The sequence below is a fragment of the Erithacus rubecula genome (genome assembly GCF_903797595.1).
Source record: "Erithacus rubecula genome assembly, chromosome: 5".
Lineage (NCBI taxonomy): Eukaryota > Metazoa > Chordata > Aves > Passeriformes > Muscicapidae > Erithacus > Erithacus rubecula.
In genome coordinates this window covers 22,849,416-22,870,602 of record NC_136687.1, presented here as the reverse complement: position 1 = coordinate 22,870,602, position 21,187 = coordinate 22,849,416, and the positions used below count along the sequence as shown (strand labels likewise).

The 21,187-nt window shown below is 36.8% G+C and overlaps 1 protein-coding gene across 3 annotated transcripts; it reads right to left on the bottom strand.

Annotated features, from left to right (window-relative positions):
- Window positions 1-1,331: 1,331 nt before the first annotated feature.
- On the bottom strand, window positions 1,332-20,095 carry GUF1 (GTP binding elongation factor GUF1). 3 transcript variants are annotated; one of them, XM_079306716.1, is made up of 17 exons: window positions 19,932-20,095; window positions 18,314-18,425; window positions 17,307-17,455; window positions 17,031-17,111; window positions 16,615-16,692; window positions 15,878-15,961; window positions 15,371-15,435; window positions 13,386-13,589; window positions 11,780-11,919; window positions 10,530-10,653; window positions 10,023-10,155; window positions 8,523-8,666; window positions 7,635-7,768; window positions 5,727-5,828; window positions 3,613-3,732; window positions 2,709-2,745; window positions 1,332-1,687 (listed from the first exon to the last, which is right to left on the bottom strand). In XM_079306716.1, exons 1-17 carry the CDS (start codon window positions 20,064-20,066, stop codon window positions 1,550-1,552), a joined length of 1,980 nt encoding a protein of 659 aa, XP_079162842.1. In that variant the 5' UTR covers window positions 20,067-20,095; the 3' UTR covers window positions 1,332-1,549. The 3 variants fall into 3 exon arrangements, with proteins under 3 accessions (XP_079162842.1, XP_079162843.1, XP_079162844.1); XM_079306717.1 differs by lacking the exon at window positions 3,613-3,732; XM_079306718.1 differs by lacking the exons at window positions 15,371-15,435; window positions 15,878-15,961; window positions 16,615-16,692; ... (2 more) ...; window positions 18,314-18,425; window positions 19,932-20,095 and adding an exon at window positions 12,897-13,042 and having other exon boundaries at window positions 13,386-13,524.
- Window positions 20,096-21,187: the final 1,092 nt, after the last annotated feature.

Below are 21,187 nucleotides of genomic sequence, written 5' to 3'. Positions count from 1 at the left end.
AGAACCAGTGCTTTCTTACAGGTGTAGTTCAAGGAGGGGAGGAGGACCTCATTTTAGCTCCTTTGCTCCTAGCATGTATCCCTGCATCTGTAGTTCTTTAAATACTAGCTTTTACAGGGCAGGAATAATAAATATGTTGGAGAGTTTTAGCCACAGCATCCTTCCTTCAGGGTGAGTAGCAGCAGCTTAGGTACCTTTATTAGATGTACAGATACCTTGTTAACATCCAGATCTTTGGTTTGTAGTGCACCTGAAACATCTTCAAATTAAAACAAACAAACAAACAAACAAACAAAAAAACCCACTAAACAACCACAGCCAAACAGAAAAAAGACCCAACAAACCATTAAAATATCAGAATTCCCCCTCCCCTTTTTTTGTGCTCTGAAACTAACACAGGTTGAAAGGGAATATGTCCTGAACATACCAAGTTCAGTTCCATCCCTCCAAAGATTTTCTCAATTCCTCCTTGTATGCAGGCTGAAATAAAACAACTAGCTTATGATTAAAGTGTAGGTACAAGCATTAATCTAAGAGCAGACTTCCCTAGTGATTGAGTACTTTAGTAGGTATGACTAGCAATTTGTTCTCTAAAATATATTTAATAACAAGAAATTAGTGTCTGTGAAGAGTGAAAGTAGTCCCTGAAGATCAATAAATAAATAAATAAATGCAGCTTTAAAGCTTTTGGAGGTGTAAATACAGTATACAGGTCATTAATTTATGTTTATAATTCTTTGTGTACACTTCCAAAAGTTACACACACTACACTGCAGCATTTAACTGAGGACACACTGACAAACTTTAGTATGTAAACAAAAAGTAAAACTTCACCAACTACACCAAGACATGCTGTAACCAAAACTTCATGTTAAATAAATTTTTAAGGCCTGAACTGGTCTAACTAGTGGAACAGTTAGAGATCCTGTGTTTTAATATATTACAACTTGTCATTTGTCTGGAGATAAGCATAGCTATGCTGAACTAATGGCAAATGTACACACTGCAATTGGTTTAAAATAAGCAGTGTGGTAAATTTAAAAGTTTGATTTTTTTTCATCTGATGTGGTTTCCCAGCATCACATTTTCCTGACAACATCAACTTTAGAGAAGTAAAACAGGAAACAGCTTGATACTTTTGTGCCAACAGTTCAAACTTTAAAAGAAAAAAACAAACCAACACAGCACTGTTACCTTTAAATTATTTTTATAACCTTTCTGCCATATAGTTCCTCTCATAGAGACTTGCAATACAAAAGACTTCAAAACTGTGTTAATTTGAAGTGTTAAAAGTATGAAAACAGTGAAATAAAATGAAAACCAATACCATGTGAGCTTTTAGATGCAATCAAGTAACTTTAATTTCATAATAATCTACAAATATATGTACATTTTTAAGTCCTTTCAATGCATCTTCCCACACATACTGAATTCATACCATTTAAAGTTAGGCATGTTCCCTCTCAAAGTGATAAATCACTTATTAACTCACTTGGCTACTGGTCTACAAAATCGTGACATGATTAGAATGATCAGATGTCATTGATCTCTATTTGTCAGTTTCTTTCTTTAGAACACGTATAAAGGCATCTCTTGGAACCTCAACATTGCCAATTTTTCTCATCAATCTCTTGCCTTCAGCTTGCCTCTTTAAAAGCTTCATTCTTCTTGTAATGTCTCCACCATACTGTGAAAAAAAAATAAATTACTAAGCCCAAACTACAACTGCAGCTACAGTACATTCCAGCAACACAAAACTCAAGGGTTTGAAAATAGTCAGAAAGGCTCATTATATTTTGACAAAAAGATTATTTTATACTTCAAATAGTTTGGCCTAAAGGCCATAAGTTAAAAATAATAAGGAAGCAAATAAACACATTAATTTGGACAAGTGAGTGTTGAACTCTGTCACCTAAATATGCATTCCTGTAAGTCTGGCTGACACTAGACAACACATAAGATCCAAACCTCTTCAAGCAGCAGCAGGCTGCCAGCTCAGATACACTGAGACATCTTGACTAGTATTAGGTGCTTACATCTAGAAAAATGAAATAAACCCTTGTGCAGTGTTGAACAGACACCATCCCACAGCTGTGCCTAGCAGAAGAATTCTATTGCAATTGAAAAAAAAGGGACACTTGTTTAGTATTTTCCAATATGTTCACTTGAGAGAGTTAAATACAAGCTAAATAAGAGGCGTCACAGTTTTCCAATAGCTTTTTAGAGTCTTGCCTATAGTCAACTGTTGCACATTCAAAGTTTTATTACAATGTATAACTGCAAACCTAAGTAGAAGTCTAATCACAATCAAGTCTCTAAAGAAACACATTTATATTTCCTTCTATAGCCTGAAAAACAATTTAGGAAACAAAAAGGAGACATGAAACCTATATGGCTCTGTACACACACATTTACTTTCTGTCTACAACTATTAGAAAATGATGAGGAGATGGGAGTGAACAGACACACTCTGTGACTGAAAAAGCCATTACTTTATCTGACCCACTCTTCAAGCTGCAGCAAAGGGCTACAAGCTTATTTTATTACAAAGTAAAAGCTTTAAAGTATCTGCTAAAATTCCACACTTAGGAGCACAAGCAGAACACGTCTTTGCTGGGCTTCTAAGGAGAGATTGGCCTATCATCTTAGCAGGACTCTAAGGTTTACAAATGTCAGAAACATGAAGAAAATAGAAAAAAAATACCTACACATTTTGCCACAACATTTTTTCTGTAAGCTTTCAGCCTGCAAAGTAAAATAACACAACATATAAGAATATCTGCATGTAAAGCTAAGTACTTGAATTGTCAAAATGTTACTTGTTTTTCTACTAGTTTCGTAATGTACTTTGGCATCATAACATTTTCAGGTTTTGTATACAAAAGATGTAAGTTTCAAACAGAAGTTGTAATTCACAGTTTTCAGTTCTAGAGACATCCCTTTGGGTGTATAATATGTACATAAAGAAATCACAGTCTTGCTTTTTTATCTGGAATTTCTGCTGTGATTCACAGGAAGTGTTACATCCATATGTACACACACATATAAACAAATTCTTACAGCACCTCTGCCTAAATTCTGACTTTTAATTTATTTACCACAATTGAAATCCTATTTAAACAGCAAGAGAAAAATGTGACAAGGAAATGGTTTGCTTTAAAGAAATGTGTGCTGGAAAAATGTTTTTGTGTTCAGCTGCAACATATTTCCTTTGGAATAGCACAAATCAGTTATTTTTTTGCTGACTCTCACAGAATGTATTCCACAACTAACTAACTTTTTCAGTAGTAAGAAACTTTTTCCACTGCCAAAGAGGAAGTGGACACATGGGTGTTGCAAGTTACATTTTATCCACTAAGTGCAATTCTGACCACAGGCAATCTAAAATAAAAGTAATTTTTTTTTATACATTTAATTCAAAATGTTTAGTCAATAGTCACTGCTCAAATGTGTTTTCTTTCTTCAAGTAGCATATACAAGAAAAAAACTTTATAGCACAATGAAAGTCCTGTGATATATAAAACTAGGTAAGACTTTACAAGTCTTTTTTTTTTACATTTCTTAAAATATGGACAGAAAAAAAAAGAAGGGGAATAGAAGGGCTTTACTTACGTTTCTCTTGCAATGATTTTCTTGCCAATGGCAGCCTGGATGGCTATTTCAAACAACTGTCTAGGAATAGTCTCTTTTAAACGTTCACACAGGAGTTTACCAGCAGTATATGCTTTATCCCTGAAACAAAAGGTCAGCAACACTAAAAATATATCCATAGATCAAACTGTTTGAAGGATTTTAGAGGTTTTCCTCTTCTTAACTCAGAAGATAACTGATCATATCAAATAATATATCTAATAAGTGTTCTCTGTATGTTACCTATTTTATATTAACAGGTGATAAGACTGTATTAATCTCAGTATATAACATCATATAAAGTATTTATAAAAAACACCCTGACTATTCATCACACTGAAGACATTTTGAATATTACCACAGCTTCAAGTGAAATTTTAAAGCAGGTCAAGGAGAATTTTCATTGATCGTGGCCCAAACTATGAAAATATACATATTACAGAATGGTTTCAAAGTCTGGTTTCATATCACAAGAAAAAAATAAACTAACATACTCCTGTCATCTGCTACTAAAAATTATCCAACTATATTCAGCATTTGCATATGCTTCAGGTTTTGGAAAGAGAACATAACAAAAGGTCTAAAGAAGCTATTAACAAATACTTTCATAAGCCACTAGAAAGGAATGGATCTATTCTCTACAAAAACACCCATATTCAGCAGATATTTTTTACCAACACATGTTTTCAGGTAGTGACTGTGACTCCTTGCTATCTGTATAGAGCAAACAGTTTAAACATGAAGTACCTAAGTCATGTTATATGAGCATTATAGTTTTTAGAGGTCCATATATTTACTAGCACAGTAAGAACAAATGATGACTGTTGTAGTACTGAGCTTACAGTAATCTCTGTAATGCTGTCTCTATAAATGTAATTCAGCCTAATTCTTACAGATGCAGTTTTTTACACTGGAAAGACTGAGAATACCTGCAGCAAGAGCACAATGAATGCAGCTACAAGTTAAAAAAAAAAAAAAAACCAACTGAAATCTAAAGCCAAAAGAAAGGTTGTCAGTTTTAGTGAGTTGAATAGTTCAGGGTACAGGCTAAATTGATAAAAAAATACATATTAAAGCAGTAACTAACTTCTGCAAGGTGTCCCACTACATTTTGCATCTTTTCAGAGTAGGACACTCAGGTAGAAGCTAAACACTGCAGGCTTATGAGAAATGTATTAACTAGCAATTGTATGCCAGACAGTTACTCCCCCTCAGCCCTATGACCCCTAAAGCAAGGGGTTTATTTTCCAATGTCAGCCTTCTGGAGTTACAGAATCCCATGGATTTCAATATTGCAGTTTTGTAAAAAAATATGAAAATATACAAATATTTAGCAACTACAAATGAGTATTTTAAGAAGAAAAACCAAACAACCCACAAAAATTTATCTAGGCATTACTGGAAAGGCATGCTGAAGTTACAGAAGGGAGCCTTGTAAAAACTTTGTGAGAAGACAGGGGACAGGCTGGAAATAGGAAAGGCTTTATTCTCACCTCTAATGCCTGAGATACTCATAAATATTGAACCATTTTGCAAAAAAAAATCTGAGGTAATTGCATGCAGTAAATATTTACATTCTCCTGGTACTCTGTCTAGAAACAAGGTAACAACAAACTTCTACGGAACAAGAATTACTGGGAGAACAAAATAGATTTTTGTCAGCATTAAGCACCATAAATTATTCATCTGGCATCTCTGAGATTGGTCTGTAGTTAAATTTTTCCAGCCCTTTCAAAGACTAGCATTTTACATTTATTTCTCTTTGCTCTTTCCACAAAAATATGATATCCAGTATTTAAGCTGAGAAAGGGAGGTAAAAGATTGCTATTAATTATGGTATGTATTTCCTAATTTCATAGTACAAAATGCTTCTCTTTTTCAGTGGTAATGAAGGAGGTCTCATATGGAAAAATCTTCAATGCTCATACACATTTGTAATATTAAGAGTAACACATACTCCTAGAGTCATTTAGAATCATATAATCATTTAGATCAGAAAGACCTTAACAGCAACAAGTCCTATTAATAGACAATGTTTTCATTGACTTATAACAGGAAGTCTTATTTATTTTGAATAAGGAATCCAGTCAACCTACTTGTGTATGACAGTTGCCAGTTCTTCAACTGGATTTCCATTCACAAGAATATCCATTTTGATTAGGTCTGCTGATTGATAACCTGCATCTTCATAATCAAAACTAAAAAAATAAAAGCAAATAAAAAATTAGTCATGATATTGTACAAATTATATTTTGCATTCTTTGTTCCATAAATTTCACAGACACATTTCTTAATAAAATACTTGAACTTTTTAATAAAATGGGAGTACAGTTTTAATAGTTTCTTAGTACATACAGAAATGTACTGCAATGCAGAAAGACATCATCTTGACTTTGAGGACATCTTTCCAATTTAATGGGCAATTAGAAATCTACATGCTTAATGCAGTCTTAAAGAACTCTAAAGAACACAGCTTTTGAACAGTCAATGTCCTGAATGTCAAAGGAATCAAACACTAACCTAGGATTATCTTCTTTTCATCCTCTCATTTGACAAACATTTTATGTGACCCCCTATTATCACTGTCTCTGACAAATAAGTTTTTCACTTAGTTTCCAAAGCAGATTTCTCCTTTGGTAGGTGTGGGCCTTGCTGTCTGTGTGTTAGTTTACAAAAAATTCTTAAAATGCAAGAGATGCACAGGTGATGTATGCAATAGATGATAGATAGATCGATCTTGTGTGTAAGTATAAATGTGGAATATCATCAATACCATTGTAATTGGACCAAATCTGAAATACCAGAAGAGAGGGGGAAAATCATTTGACATTATTTCAAACAACTTCTATCTTAGTTAACTTAATAAACCCCACGTGTGAACAGATCCATATAACAGAAATAAGATTACCAAGAGCACCATATGCACAAGCCATATTAAGGAGTCAATTAGGAACTGAAAACAAATAAAGAAATGAGATAATGCAGCATCGTTGGCAATCACCCCTGAGTCAAAGGAAACCCAGCAGAATTTTGCTGATGAGATCAGTCCTTAAATAACAGGATAGGTTTTATATAGTGGGGAGGTAGATCCAGAGAGGAAATTAAAAATTTCCATCCCTCTGTTTCTTCTGTCTTGCTTCTCCACTTTCACTTAGGCTTTTACTACATACATATATATAAACCTGGGCAAAACATGTCTTATGTTTATAAGACATAATTAAAGAAAACGTAAAGCAAATTTAGTCCTTGAATAAAATTCATTTTTATGTTCATAAAATAAATAATGCAATTAGGTTCTTATTGTGTAATACATCTCATTAATGATCTCAACATACCAGGTTTGTGACAGCTATTGAGCCTCCTGGGGCACAAGCTCATTGCCATGCAACATTTTCCCTTCCATTAAACTCACAAAAACTCTGCACCAACATCTGAGCACTGTACTTGACTCTGAATCCATAGGAGCCATCCAAAACAGAAAATTTTGTCTCAAAATACACATTATTTTCTTTTTTCATGTAATAAAGCATGTGTGTGAAGTACTGTTTGTTTTAAGTATCACATTGTTTTTACTAGCTTTAAGTAATCAATGTGGTTACTTTCCTTTTTCCACCAAGAGACAGTTCATACAGAAAGTACAGTTTCATTGATTCTATTGAAAAAAAATTGGGCAGTGTCACTTCAGACAAGGACAGACCATTTAGGTCTTATATAGATGAGCCAGTGCCACTCCAGAGGGTGCCCTTGAAAGATACACACACTGCCAAAGACAATGATTATTAAGTAGTAACACACTTTTTATGTTTTTCACTTATTTCTACCCATTTTCACAGTGAATCTAATCCATTCAATGTGAAGAGAGACTAGATTTGCAGCACCATCATAAAGGAATATTCTTCATTCATGCCCTTTTACAGCTGTTCCTCAGGCCTGTTTTCATTATGCCACCCCTCTTCAGGGTCCAGGGTGGGGAAAGGAGAAGGGGGAGCAGGGGAGGTAGTTACCTTGCATAGCCAGAAGACAGAGACTTAAGAGCATCATAAAAATCCACCACAATTTCATTCAGTGGGAAGAGGTATTTTAGCATAACCCTGTTTTCATCAATGTACAACATATCCTTCTGGACTGCCCTACGATCCTAGACAAATAAAAATCGTTTTAGTTTCCCTTGAAATTTTCTACAAAAAAATACAAAGCAAATTAAAATAAACAGCAATCAAACTACACTAGAGAATTCCTGTATTTAAGCCCCAAAGTCACTTTCTTATTGGTAGTTTGCTGAAGTCCCAGGACAAATTGCAGCACTGAAACAAATGAAGTGGTTATTACTTAACTAGACATACAACTCCAGCCTTTCCCCTCTAAAAGCTGATTTCTGAAATCCTTACTGCTGCCACAGTAGGACTTGCAGGCTCATCTTCTTTCCTCCCAGGAGCATGTTCTTAAAGTTATTTTATAATTCTTTTGGATAAATTTTATTCTTCACTGTACCAACATACAAGTAGTATACTGCTTTGTATTACGCATTTTGGAATGTTATAAGCTAAGAAAAATATTGTGAATAAATAATATAAACACAATATGCATAGCAGTTAAAACTTTTTCAATTAGAAGTATTCCAAATACAGTTAGGCAAATGTGTTTGGCCATCACTATCCTAAATTTACTTTCAGCAAAATACTGAAAAAATGCATGGACACATAGTCAGAAGTGTTGGCAGAAGTTGAATTTCCATGAATATACTTCTAAAAAAACCAATACATCTTATACCCCTGCTGCAGACTTTTTGTTACCATTAAGTATTAATATCTACTATCATACTGTCTAGTGTCTTTAATTATGAGGTGAAGAGCTTAAAAATGCAAAAGACAAAATTAAAACCATACACCAACCTGACACAAAGTAATTATTTTCCCAATATATTCATGAGGTGTTACAATAGTACCAAGAACAGTTGGCTCCAAATATTCTGATACTGAAAGTTTATCAGGAAACTGAGCAGGGTTGATAATAGTAATCTCATCTTTTCCATACTCCTGAAAACAAGCAAATAAACCAGATATTGTAACTTTAGAAGTAAGTAAAATGAACAGCAAAGGAGACACATATAGCATTGAAAAAATTACTAAAAAATGTTTCAATTGCCTGAAAACATTGGTGCATTATGCAACCCAAATTTAAAACAAGGATCATTTCAGAAGAGATTTCTGTAACACATACAGAAGTCCCTTATCAGTATATCCTTAAATATCATCGTACAGAAATTAGGTTTTTACTTGGGAAATATAGAAATGCAAAAAACCTTTCTATCCATCTTTCCAGGTCTCTCTCTCCCTTGTAAATTGAGGTTCTTCCTCTCGTCCTGATCCTCTCAGTTACTATTACACAATTTCAACATAAGACCTGCTCTAAACATTTTAGAGTTCAGTGGTGGGAACTTTGTTCTCTAAGTAGAACTTTGTGTTCAGGCTCCCTCACATGCTGAAGTGGATTTAGAAATGAAGATTTTGATTCCTGTGTAAGTACTTTCATTACCAACTTTTTCCAGTCCAACCTGAGGTAAAATGAAGGTTATGCTGCTTATTGTGTAAATGGCAACTTCCCTCTCCTCCAAAGCAAGTGATTACATCACTTCCACTGACAGGGACCCAATTTCCAGTACTGTTTGAAAATAATCCCCCATAAACAGTCCAGAATCACTGAGACATCCAAGGTGTTGACTATTTCATTCATAGCTACTATACTGCCTGAGTAAGAATCCAAAACAACCAGAGAGATAAAAGGTCTATACTTCACACCTTGCAAGTACAACAACCTTTCTTACATAAGTTTCTAGTAATTTACAGAATAATCAGCCAGTAAACTTGCAGTCTCCTCTGTCACCAGATGCTCTAAGTCCACCTCTTTCTTTCTCTAAAACTCAAACACAGTAATTCTATTTGCATTCAGTTTAATGAAGTTAGCACATGCCCATTTAATTGTGATCAAAAAATCTCACTTTCCTACACCAGCCCCTGCCAATCTACAGTATCATTACAAGCTATTCCAAGAAATGTTCATGTTTTCTGATGGATAAAGCCTGGAAGATTATTTCACCTGCTTATAATGCAGTTCAGTCAGTAAGCACTTAAAAGAATACAGCATGGCAGGTGTCCTATACTCCCATTTGCAAGGAAAAGTATAAGACATAAAAAGAGAGTGCTTGAAATAAAAGGGGAAAGAGCAGTTAACATCCTTTAAAAAAATTAAAAACTATTTAAGTAATATGTTGGCATTTCTAATGCTTACTATAAAATACAGTACTAATCTACATTTAAAAAGAGACTCTAGATGTTTATTATAGGAGACCTTTAAACTGCTATTTACATAATTTTTAAATGAATTTAACATACCTTTATCAACTTTGCTGAGGAAAGAACAGCTTTATATGGAACTGTAGGTGCAGTCAAAATAACAGACATGTTATACTCTTGCTCCAAGCGTTGATTAAAGACTTCCATATGTAGAAGACCAAGGAAACCTAATCTGGAAAATAAATACCCTGTTGGTAAAAGGATTTGTGTATCCCCTGGAATTTCCCAGTGGTCTTTACCACCCTCCAGCATGTTTACAGTGCTAGTATGGCAATATCAGGCAAAACAATCAACCTCCAATGGACCAAGTAACCCTACAGTTGAATAGTGTAAGTCTTGGAGAACAAAAACTATTAACCACAAAAATTTTCATTCTCTGTGCAAACAGAGAAAATCAAATGAGAAAATCAAATGTTTTTCATCTTTATTATTAATTTGAATCACAGCTCCTAAATTTGAAATGTTTTATTCTACCTTCAGTTTGCTTAAAGATGTATTCTCAACTTATGAACAGTTTCAAAAATGAAAGCAGCACAAAAACCTCACCTCCATCCAGCTCCTAAGGCAAGGCTACTGTCACGATGAACAGTTACACTGGAGTCATTCAATGTCAGCCTTTCCAAAGCACTTTTGAGATTGTTATATTCTGTTTGATCTATTGGATACATTCCTGCCAAAACATATTAAATAGAAGAGCTTTAGTTACTGTGTACATGGCTTTCAGATATGCCACTTACATTAACTGTAATAAATTCAGGAATAGTTACTTTCTGCTCCATCTGTTTTTAAATGTGAAAAACAACATCAGGATTCTTTATTCCTCAAAAAAATTTAATCAAAACATAAAAATGTTTTAGATTACCTCAGTATTAACATCTAAACCATAATGGTAGGATCACTGTACTCATTTAATCCTTCACATTTATGGAGGAGTTGAGGTATAACCACTGTTTTGCAGTGCAAATGTATAGACTTCAGTGAGATGTTCCCTCAAAGCTAAGAGTGAGTAAAAAATAAAAAGCATCATTTCAAAGTTGCAAATATTTCTCTGTTCTTTTGAAATTAATTAAAAACAGCTGTTTGTATAACTACTGCCCAAAACAGGTTCTACTGTTTCACTTTTCACATCCTTGTATGTTCAGAAAATGTCATCTACACCAAGAAGCAACACACAGACACAAAAACATCATTTAAAAGATTACAATTTTTGACACTCACTGAGTGGCTGCCTAGTCTCCATAAGACAGTTCAAGTGACTTTTACACACTGATTCACAAATCTAGAAAATTCTTTACAGATTTTTTTCTATTTTTTTTTCTTCTGTAGCATTTGAAGTAGTTATTGAAGCTAGTAGCAACAGCTCATTGAACTATTCAAGCTCAAAAAGTCAAACATTTTACAGGATCATTGTAAGTACTAGCTCTGGCAGCTTATCATGTTTAACAAAAATGAAACAGCTGCTATGTTTTAAAAGAAGAAAACCCAACACAATAGTTACAGAAACCTGATTATCAAGACAAAGAATTCCCTCTTTCTTTTTTATTTCAACCCTTCTTTTCCAGCTGTTAAGAGTTTACTTGCCTTAGAAACAATAATCACAGGCAAAAATAACTGTTTGTATTACTAATCCTGTTTAGTCACAGGGAAAACCCAGAAATCTACATAAGTGATGCACCTCAGCTACAGTTCTAACCCTCCCAACTCTTAATATACGCATCTTCTTTTAAAAGATCTACCAGTTTTTACTCTTGTCACTGAAAAAACATAGCTCCACTTTATATTGATTTACTCCTCACCTGCAAAAACCATTGGCTTCGCTGACTTAAAGCCAGGCAAAGGCTCCACTGGCTGTTTATACAAAAACAGTGTGTCTCCTATTTGGGCTTCCGTTACTTCTTTCATTCCAGCAATCAGGTACCCCACCTGTCCTGCATAGCTAAATAAAATTGTTATTATATGGACATGACTGTTGGCATTAGCAGCATTTCTACTATTTTCTTACTTGATTTAGCTCAGCCAGAAATTCAAATAAATCACCCCTTAAAAGCCCATACCCAAAGCCCAGAAGTGAGATTTAAGTTGCTTCACCTCTGAGTTGTGAACGGTCTCAACTAGTTCTGTTATAGCTGAACAGTACATTTATGATCCTGGATTTTGAATACTGTGTTGCTCCCAGTTTAAAAGCTGGAGCTAGACCCTTAGGAAGCTTTTTAAGACAAAGAAACCAGAACAGTTCCTAGCTGCCATCACAGCAAGTTTCATATACCAGCAGGATGAAACTAGACAAACACTTAGCATAATAGAAGGGGAATACATGGCAAATATTGAGTAAAATACAGTGTACTGGTTTTGGGTGGGATAAAGTAACTTCAAAACTGCCCTGTATGAAGCTGTGTTTTGGAACTGTGACTAAAACAAGTGTTGGTAACATTCAAATGTTTAGGTATTGCTGAACAGGCCCTGCAAGTAAACAGACTGGGGATGGGCAAGAGACTGGGAGGTGACACAGCCAGGACAGCAGACCCAAAATGGCCAAAAAGGCATTTCATACCACAGAACAAACATCATGCTTAGCAATAAAAAAGAAGTGTAGTCTTTCCAAGGTAGCTTTTACTTGTACACTAGCAGGACAACAGTCTGCTTGTGGAAGGTGGTGAATAATGGACTTTGCATCACTTCTTTTTATTTCTTTTTTTTACTCCTTCATTTATTAAACTGTCTTTATCTCAATCCACAAGTTTCCTCCTCAATTTTCATGCTGCTAGGGTTGGGGGAGTGAGCAAGGGGCTGGCTGGGTTGGTGACTCCATTCAACCCACCAGACACAGTAATGTAATCTAAGAATGCCCCCAGTAAAGTCATTAACATGTATTTGGATGCAAACTGGTAAAACTTCTCCACTGCTTCTAAGTACCTGATTTTCTTCCCTCTGCTGCCATTGAGAAGCCAGTTTCTGGAAGCTGTTGCATTCATGGATTTTAAGTTTTCCACCCTCCAATTAGGCTGCAGCAATAACTAAGGTGAAGCCCCATTCCCTTCCACTCTCAAACAAGGCAGTTCCTAGAAATAAATTGGACAGCTGAATAAGAATATCGAACACTAGACTTTAAGCACCTAGCTGTCCAGATGTTCCATGTACTACAGAAGATAATGGATTCTTCCCACAGCAATGCCCAAAAAGCATTCCCTAAAACCTTCAGCCTCAGCATACCCAAAATAAAAAATGACAAAGAGCATTAAATTGTAAATAATAATTATTAAAAAACCCACCACCAAAGATCAAGAACAAAAACCTAGACATCTCCCAGTTTTTATCTCTCAAAGCACAAATCAAACAGAAATGCAGGATATTGTTGCTTACCCCATTATATAATTTGTTTCACCATAAGAAGTTTTTACTTACAGCTTATGTGTTGGCTGTTCATTTGGAGTCAGAATTCCAACTTCATTAACTTCATATCTTTTCTTTGTGTGTGCAGACACAATTTTCTGTCCTTTTGCAATCTCCCCACCAAAGAGTGCAATGTTAGCTATGACACCTCGGTAGTGGTCAAAGGTAGAGTCAAATACTAAGGCTTTCAACGGATCAGCAGTATTACACTGGGGTCTGTCACCAAAAAAATTTAAAGCAATATATTATGCAGTGTGTTTTCATTCAGTATTGAATGACCAAGCATGCCCACCCCAAACACTTTCATAGAATCATAGCAGGTTGGAAGGGATTTTTCAAGGATCACCTGAAACTTTCCTTGGCAAAAACACAGGCTTAATAATATGGCCCAGTGCCCTGCTCAAACAAACCAGAGTGTCCAATGCTGGGGAATCCACAACTTTCCTGGAGAGATTATTCCAATGGCTCTTTGTAGCTACTGTTTAAGTATCAGAACACAGCAAAAGGTCTCCCTTAAGCCTTCTTTTCTCAAGTCCAAACATGTCCAGTTCTCTCAGCCTTTCCTCAAAGGACAGTGTTATGATCATCTCTGTGGACCTTCTGTGGCCCCTTCCAGTCTCACCACATTTTCTGCATAGCAGAGACCAAAACTGAACACAATATTTCAGGTGTGGCCCAACCACTACTAAGTGGAGAGGAATAATGAGTTCATCTCTGCTGGTGATATCCTTGTTGAGGCAACCCAGCATGCTGCTGTCTTTCTTTGCTGCAGCAGCACACTGTTCACCCATACTGACTTTGTTGTCTGCAAAGACCTCTGGGCCCACGTCCACAGTGCTGCTCCCTAACTAGCTAGGTTCCAGCCCCTGCTGCACTCATTAATTATGTATTCCCAGGTGCACAACCTTTGCCTCTGTTTAGTTTCATAAGGTCTTGTTAGCCTACTCTTCCAGCCTATATAGAAGTGCAAAGTGGCTGCCCATTTGTGAATTGTCTACTTCCCCTCTCAGTTTGGTATTGCTGGCAAACTTCACTAAGGTACACATCCCAACTTCCAGATCACTTATGATAATATGAAACAGCATTGAGCCAAGTATTGATCCCTAGTAGACCCTACTTGTGGCCAGTCTGAAAAGGAGCTATTTACCACCACCCTATGGGTGCAGCCTGTCAGACAGTTCCCCACTCACAACACAGACCACTCCAGACTGTAACACAGTGGTTTCTCCAGGAATCTGTGAGAAACCTTATAAAAAATCTTAAAGATCCAGGCAGAGAGAAAACCAGGTAGCCAATGTCTACCACTCACACCACACAGCAGGTTACTCTGCTGTAGAAGGCGATCAGGTCTGTCAAGCAAATAAATCCCCGCTCGCCTTTCCCAATCACTTACTTCATCTGACTTGTGACATTCCCCAGGAGGATTTGTTCCATATCATTTTCAGGGACTGCAATAAGACTGATGGGCCTATATTCCTGGATCCTCCTTTAAGCTCTCCTTGTAAATTGGACATTAGCATTCTTCCAGTCTTCTGGGATGTCCCCTAATCTCCATGACTTCTCAAAAATTATGAAGACCTTGCAAGGACACAACCAGCTCTCCTACAATCCCCAGGTGGATACTACCAGGGCTCATGCATGTGTAGGGGTCAGGCTCCTGCAATAGTTCACATACCAACTCCTTTGCTGACAGTGGGTCTTTGCATCAACCTGCATTTTTGCTCCCTAGGCCTAAAGCCCAACAACAGTGCTGGTAAAGACAGAGGTGAAGAAAACGTTCCTCTGCCTTTCGGCCTTGCTAGAGACTAATTCACTTCTCCTGTTTAAGTGCAAGTCACTATTTTCCTTCTGTTTCTCCTACATCTCCCTATAAAGTATTTTCTCCAAATCAGATGCATATTAAGTGTAAAACTGCTGCCAATACTATATAAATGCAACTCATGATTTCTTAATTACCTTAAAAGGTTAATTAGATACATAATTAAATATAGACTTACGGTGGGATCTTCTCAATAACCTTTTGAAGAACTTTTTCAACATTTGTTCCTTGTTTAGCAGAAATCTAAAACATATCCAACAACAATTTTATTAGACAAGTCTTACACTTATTAATTAAACAGTGTCACATTTACTTAGACAGTTTTGACCACCACCCATTCTATGGGCAATAAAAGTACTTAAAAGAACACTCTAGAATGCTACTATTAAGAAATGTTTCTTGGATTGTAAATTATACTGTTTTTTTCTTTTGTAAATGGAAATTATTGTTATGATAGAAATAAAAATCATTTATGGACTGAGAGTGAGAAATTGTTTAAAATCTCAGATTCCATTCCTCAAAAAATACCAGAATTTTTAGCTGAAAGTTAATTTTCTCCACTCTTACAGGAGACAAGCTTTAAAGAAATTCTTACATCAGACAAAAACACAGAGAGCACTTAATCATTTCATTAGTTACCAAGTAGATTTATTATCAGCCATGTTATAAAACTTAGAGATCTCACCCTTATACATTCATCTCTAGGGATATCAAAAAGCTTCTCAATTTGTTTTTCAACTCTTTCAGGGTCTGCATTTTTCAAGTCAATCTGCAAAACAACAAACTGCTAAATACACAAGCAATCACATCTCCCACATCATCCAGTACTGTAGTTTTCAAAAGTACAACAAAGAATGTTCACATATTTATGAGTAAATATTGTCTGTCTTTAGGAAAACACCTTTCTACAGGAGTATTACCTACACTGTTTAAAGGAACAAATATTAAATACAATATAAATTTACAAGAAGCAATTAACATAAGCTGACCAGTAACTAATCTTGTGATTCCAATAACACAGCTCTCAAAGTTGTATAGAAAATAACACTTGGAATTTCATTTAAAATTGACTCTGCTTTTTAGATACTGAACTCCTACTCATGTTCCTCAATATTTAACACCAATTCCAAACATAAACCCAAAGTCCACCACTAAGCATGTCCTTAAGTGCTACATTTTTTAAATACCTAAATGTGTTTCATGAAATTAAAAATTTCACAGCAGTTACTGTAAAATTTTACACAGACAGCAAACACAGAAAATTCCTATTACATTCTAGTAGTATTATATGTAAATCCTGTAAATATTATAATAAATAACTTTCTTTGTTATATACTTCTCTTCAAGGTTACATTTCTCATTAGCACTATACACATTTAAATAACCCAAGTATTTAATAGAAAACATTAAAAACTTTATTACCTTATTTATGACAGGTATTATTGAAAGCTGTGCTTCAAAGGCGAGATAGAAGTTTGCCACTGTCTGAGCCTGAATACCCTAGAAAATAACATTGTAAAGTTTAACATAGAAACCTCCTCAGTTTTGGTGTGGTTTTGGGGAGTATTTTTAGGCATACTACACAATTTAAGATTACTTTACTATCTATTACTTTTTCTATCAACTCTTTCATCTAGGAGATGGATAAATAGAAGGTAATTGACTATATACAACTGTTTTAAAATCCCATTACTCTTTTTCTGCAACATAATACATTCATGGAGATAGACCAGGGGCAAAAACACTGCCAGGAAAACTAAAAAGCCTGTAACTTAGTTTTCCTCTAGCTTAAGGAAATCCTGAAACACTAAACAGAAAACAAGAATCAAGTACTACACCTCATTTGCATCCACTACAAGTATGACACCTTGACAGGCAGATAGTGACCGTGATACTTCATAGCTGAAATCTACGTGGCCCTAGGGAGAAAACAAGTGTTTACAATTTCAGGTATTTTTGCAAAGATTTCTGTACTATGTTGTTTTCATTTGTATATATGTTCACATCCTTATAGAAGAGGAATTGAATAAACACAAGAAGCCATAAATCTCCTACTTTTAACTACAAAGACATTTACATTTATGTGATTTCAATACTGTTGATATTTAACTTACAGGTGTGTCAATAAGATTTAAGAGGTAGTTTATTCCTTCATGATTGTAAAAGAGAGATGCAGACTGGGCTTTAACTGTAATTCCTCTTTCACGTTCCACTTGAAGTTTATCCAGCACTTGTTTATTGCGGTCAGTTTTAGAAATTGTTCCTAAAAATAAGAAAAAAAAAAGCTTTATTACCTAATTTACTACATAAATCTTGAAATTGCCATTAACTAAGAGTTAACCAAGAACAAATGAAGCTTTTCCATACAATTAAGCTAAAGTAAGATTTTCAATCAGAAGCAAAACTGTGCATCAACTCTCTACATTTTTCAAATAAAGTTTACACAATGAAGTTACATAAAATACTATCCTGAATAAGCTGGATAGAAAACATCATCTAAGAGATTAAGAAGAAGCAAACATTCCATTCAGTTGTAAATGATTCTGATATTTAAGGAAATTTTGCCTCCTGTCATTGGAGAGGAGTGGCCCACAGCTCTCAGACCACTCTCAAGTACAAGATGAGCATTATCATAGAGTGATAGACCTGAATTCAAAATCCCATCCTATCACAGGCATCAAACAACAGTGATCACTGTGATACATGGGAGGTAATCATAAAAAATAACTGACCAAAGCTTCCCTAACTTTCCTGGTTTTGCTTCATTCACCCTTAAATGAGTCCAGAACTCCCAGGTCGTGACAGTCCCACCCCTTCTGTCAACCCCAACCACCAGCAGTAAACACCATAAACTGGAATGACAGGAGTGACATCTTGAACAAGCAAGTAAACTCCTTTTCAATCTCTTTCCAAAACATATACTTCTTTAAATGAATTACACACTTCCTTATGCCTTCATGTAGGCAGATCTCAACCATCTATCTGTAACACTACACAACCGCCTAAAAGCACAAGCAACACTAGAAGAATAAAAATATTAGAAATTTTTGTAACAATCAAAGGTGCAGAAACTTAAGATGCCTCCTTCTATGCCAAGAAAAGGCAGTATGAGAATGCTTACCAGTAATTTCCAGCAATCTGTCTGCTAGTGTACTTTTGCCATGATCCACATGAGCTATAATACTGAAGTTTCTTATGCTTTCAACAGGATACGTCGACATATCTAATTTTCCCTGGAAAACAGGAATTTCTTTTCATAAATCATGCTTACAGTCTCTATATACAATATGACCCCTTTAAAATAACAACTAATTTCTTAAATTAATTTTTCTCTGGAAGAAGCACAAGTTGAACAGAAATACAAAAACTTAAATTGTCACCATTGTTTAAAATGCTAGTATTTCACTTCAGTCTTACAGAAGGATTTTTTTTTTATCTCTGACAAAATCATAAAGTATGCTGGAAAGTGTGTGAAAGGTACTATGTTCTTATATAAACAGAGATCTGGAAAATTTTGTTTTACAGTTTTATGTTTGTGAAACTACTAAACTTAAGGATAAAGAAAACTGTATTCAGGGGACCATTAAGGACATCTTTCTTCACAAGCATGGTATGAATACAGAGCCACTACCTAAGAGTAATGGTAGCAGTGACCATATCATAAGGAGCAAGCAGACTGTGGAAAAGAATGCTGCAGTTAACACCTTAGCTAAATTTTAAAAAAATGAAGAAAACTAGCCTGACACAAAAAGGCCCAACACTAATAAACTTTTGTTTTTGTTATTCATGCTCATTCCCAGTGATAAGACATTTTGAATAGAAGTGGCTTCCTTGCTTTTCAAAGCTTTGAGCTTCAGGGACCAAGAGACCTCTTACAGCAATCAGCAACACTTTGCTGAAAAACTGGCCACCAAAGTTAGCAACACACGAATCTCACATCTCTGCTTTGGGCTCTGGGCACAGCTCTGGGCCAGCAGGGAATCAGTGAGCCTTGTGCTCTTGGCTAGCATCAGTACACAACTCTCAGCCGCGTTTTCTGCCCACCCCTCATAGGTGTCTTGGCTTGGAAAAGCAGGGTCTGCTTTTATCACACGGACACAAGGACCTGGCAGCAGGAAATCCCTACTCCAGGAGGAGTGCTGTGCCAACACAGATTCGTTCACACGGGGTGCAAGATGCCGATTCACACACAAAGTCAAAGCACTTGATTTATTTATTGTTCTGAGCAGAAAGGGGCACTGGGTCAAAAAACCACAAAGCTAGCAAACAACTATCAAGAGTTCATACTATTTATACATTTTAGCAAACAAAGGCATTAATGTTCACTGCCTAGAAGTTACATAGTTGTGTTATTAATCAATATTCTATTGGTTAAAAGATTCCCTCACTTCTTATGCTAGTTATGCATGGTCTCTTTCTCATGAGTCGGTGGTTTCTTGGGTGTGTGACTGTGATGCCCCCCTGCCATAATTACCTTTTTTACCCAGTCAGAGCCCATTTCAGCACACCTGCCGGGTTGGCTGAGTTCCTTCCTTACCCTGGGAGTTCTGTCAAATGTCCTTCTGGCCCGTGAATTCTGCATTTTTTGTGTCCTCTACCAGCAGCGCGCCCCGCTCCCCAGGCTATAAGATCCCTAGAACGGAGATCACTGAAACAAGCCAAGCCCTACACCTTAGCGAGGCAGTTCTCCCAAGGAGCAGCGTGTCCCTATCCCATTGTGCCGGCACTCACTCACTCACCTGGCCGCGGGAGCTGTAGTGCCGCTCGCAGCGCGCCGCGGGCAGCCAGGCCGGGCGGCAGAGCGGGCCGGCGGCGGGGCAGGGGCTCGGCAGCCGCGGCCCCCAGCGCAGCGCCGCCCGGCCGGCGAGGGCCATGGCGCTGGCGGAGCTCAGCCCAGCCCGGCCCGGCCCGCCCGGTTCCCCTCAGCCCACTCAGCCCACGGGCCGCTGCCCCAGGCCGCGCCCAGGAAGGGACGCGCGGGCCGCGCCGTGACGGGGCGGAAGCGCCGCCGGGCCGGGCGGGGCGTGGGGCGCTGGTGCCGCCCAATGCGGGTGGAGGACAGCGCAGGCGGCGTGCGGCTGGGCCTGTGCCGTGTTAAACTCTGGAAGCAGACGGGTCATCACCCGTATTCTCAGATACGTTTTCCGTATGGTCCTCTTCACAGTCTCTGCGCTTCAAATAATCTGCCAAATAATGTAGGATAGTAAATTTTGAGGGCAAAGTCACTTAAAGGAGATTTAATTTTGGGGTATCAGTATGAAATTCATGCTCCTTTTTAAGCCAGAAGGATTTTGTCTCAAAAAGCAGTGCAAACAGCATGAGTTATGTAAAATCACCTTGGGATTGTGCAGCAATGAATTTGCTCACAGTTCACTGCTGGGATGATCCTATGGAATTTGAGTTGTAATAAACAAAGACAATCCTTTGCCAAATCCATGAAAATGTATAGGGAGGGAGAAGAATGTCCTTGGATGGTGAATGACTTCAATAGGAGCCAAGAATCCAAAGCCATGATCCAGAGTATAGCAGCTGTATTTGGAGGAAAACATTGTCCCTGCTACACACAGATTAGGTTTGATCCACTGTAGGTATTGACTTGTGCAATAGCACAGAACACATATACATGCACAAAACATATATACACAACACACATACAGCAATCCTGTAATTCTAAAGGGATAATGGTCTTCAGTGTCCTGAGGTACATGAATATCAAGAAATTTAAGAGTGTATTCTATTAGCACTAATATGCTTTATATACTGTATTCGAGAGCACTCTGTCACTGAGCAATTTATATAGATGGAAGGTTTCAGCAATTCCAGAAGAACAGAAGCAGGGGTAGCTAAACCTCGTGTTATACCACCAGGATGTGTAGGGACACGCAAAAATCAGTCTCAAAAATACCTGAAAAGGCATCATTCAAGCCAAATAGGTTGCACTTGCACTCCATATCTGCACTTTAGAGAACAAAGACTTGTGTTTGCACCACGTGCA

Coding starts and splice junctions, on each gene's coding strand:
- GUF1 (XM_079306716.1), bottom strand. CDS start 20,066: ATGGCCCTCGCCGGCCGGGCGGCGCTGCGCTGGGGGCCGCGGCTGCCG. Junction 10,654..11,779: donor GAAGCCAATGGTTTTTGCAG/GTGAGGAGTAAA, acceptor ATGTTTTGGCAG/GAATGTATCCAATAGATCAA. Junction 8,667..10,022: donor CCTCAGCAAAGTTGATAAAG/GTATGTTAAATT, acceptor GCTTGTTTTCAG/GAGTATGGAAAAGATGAGAT.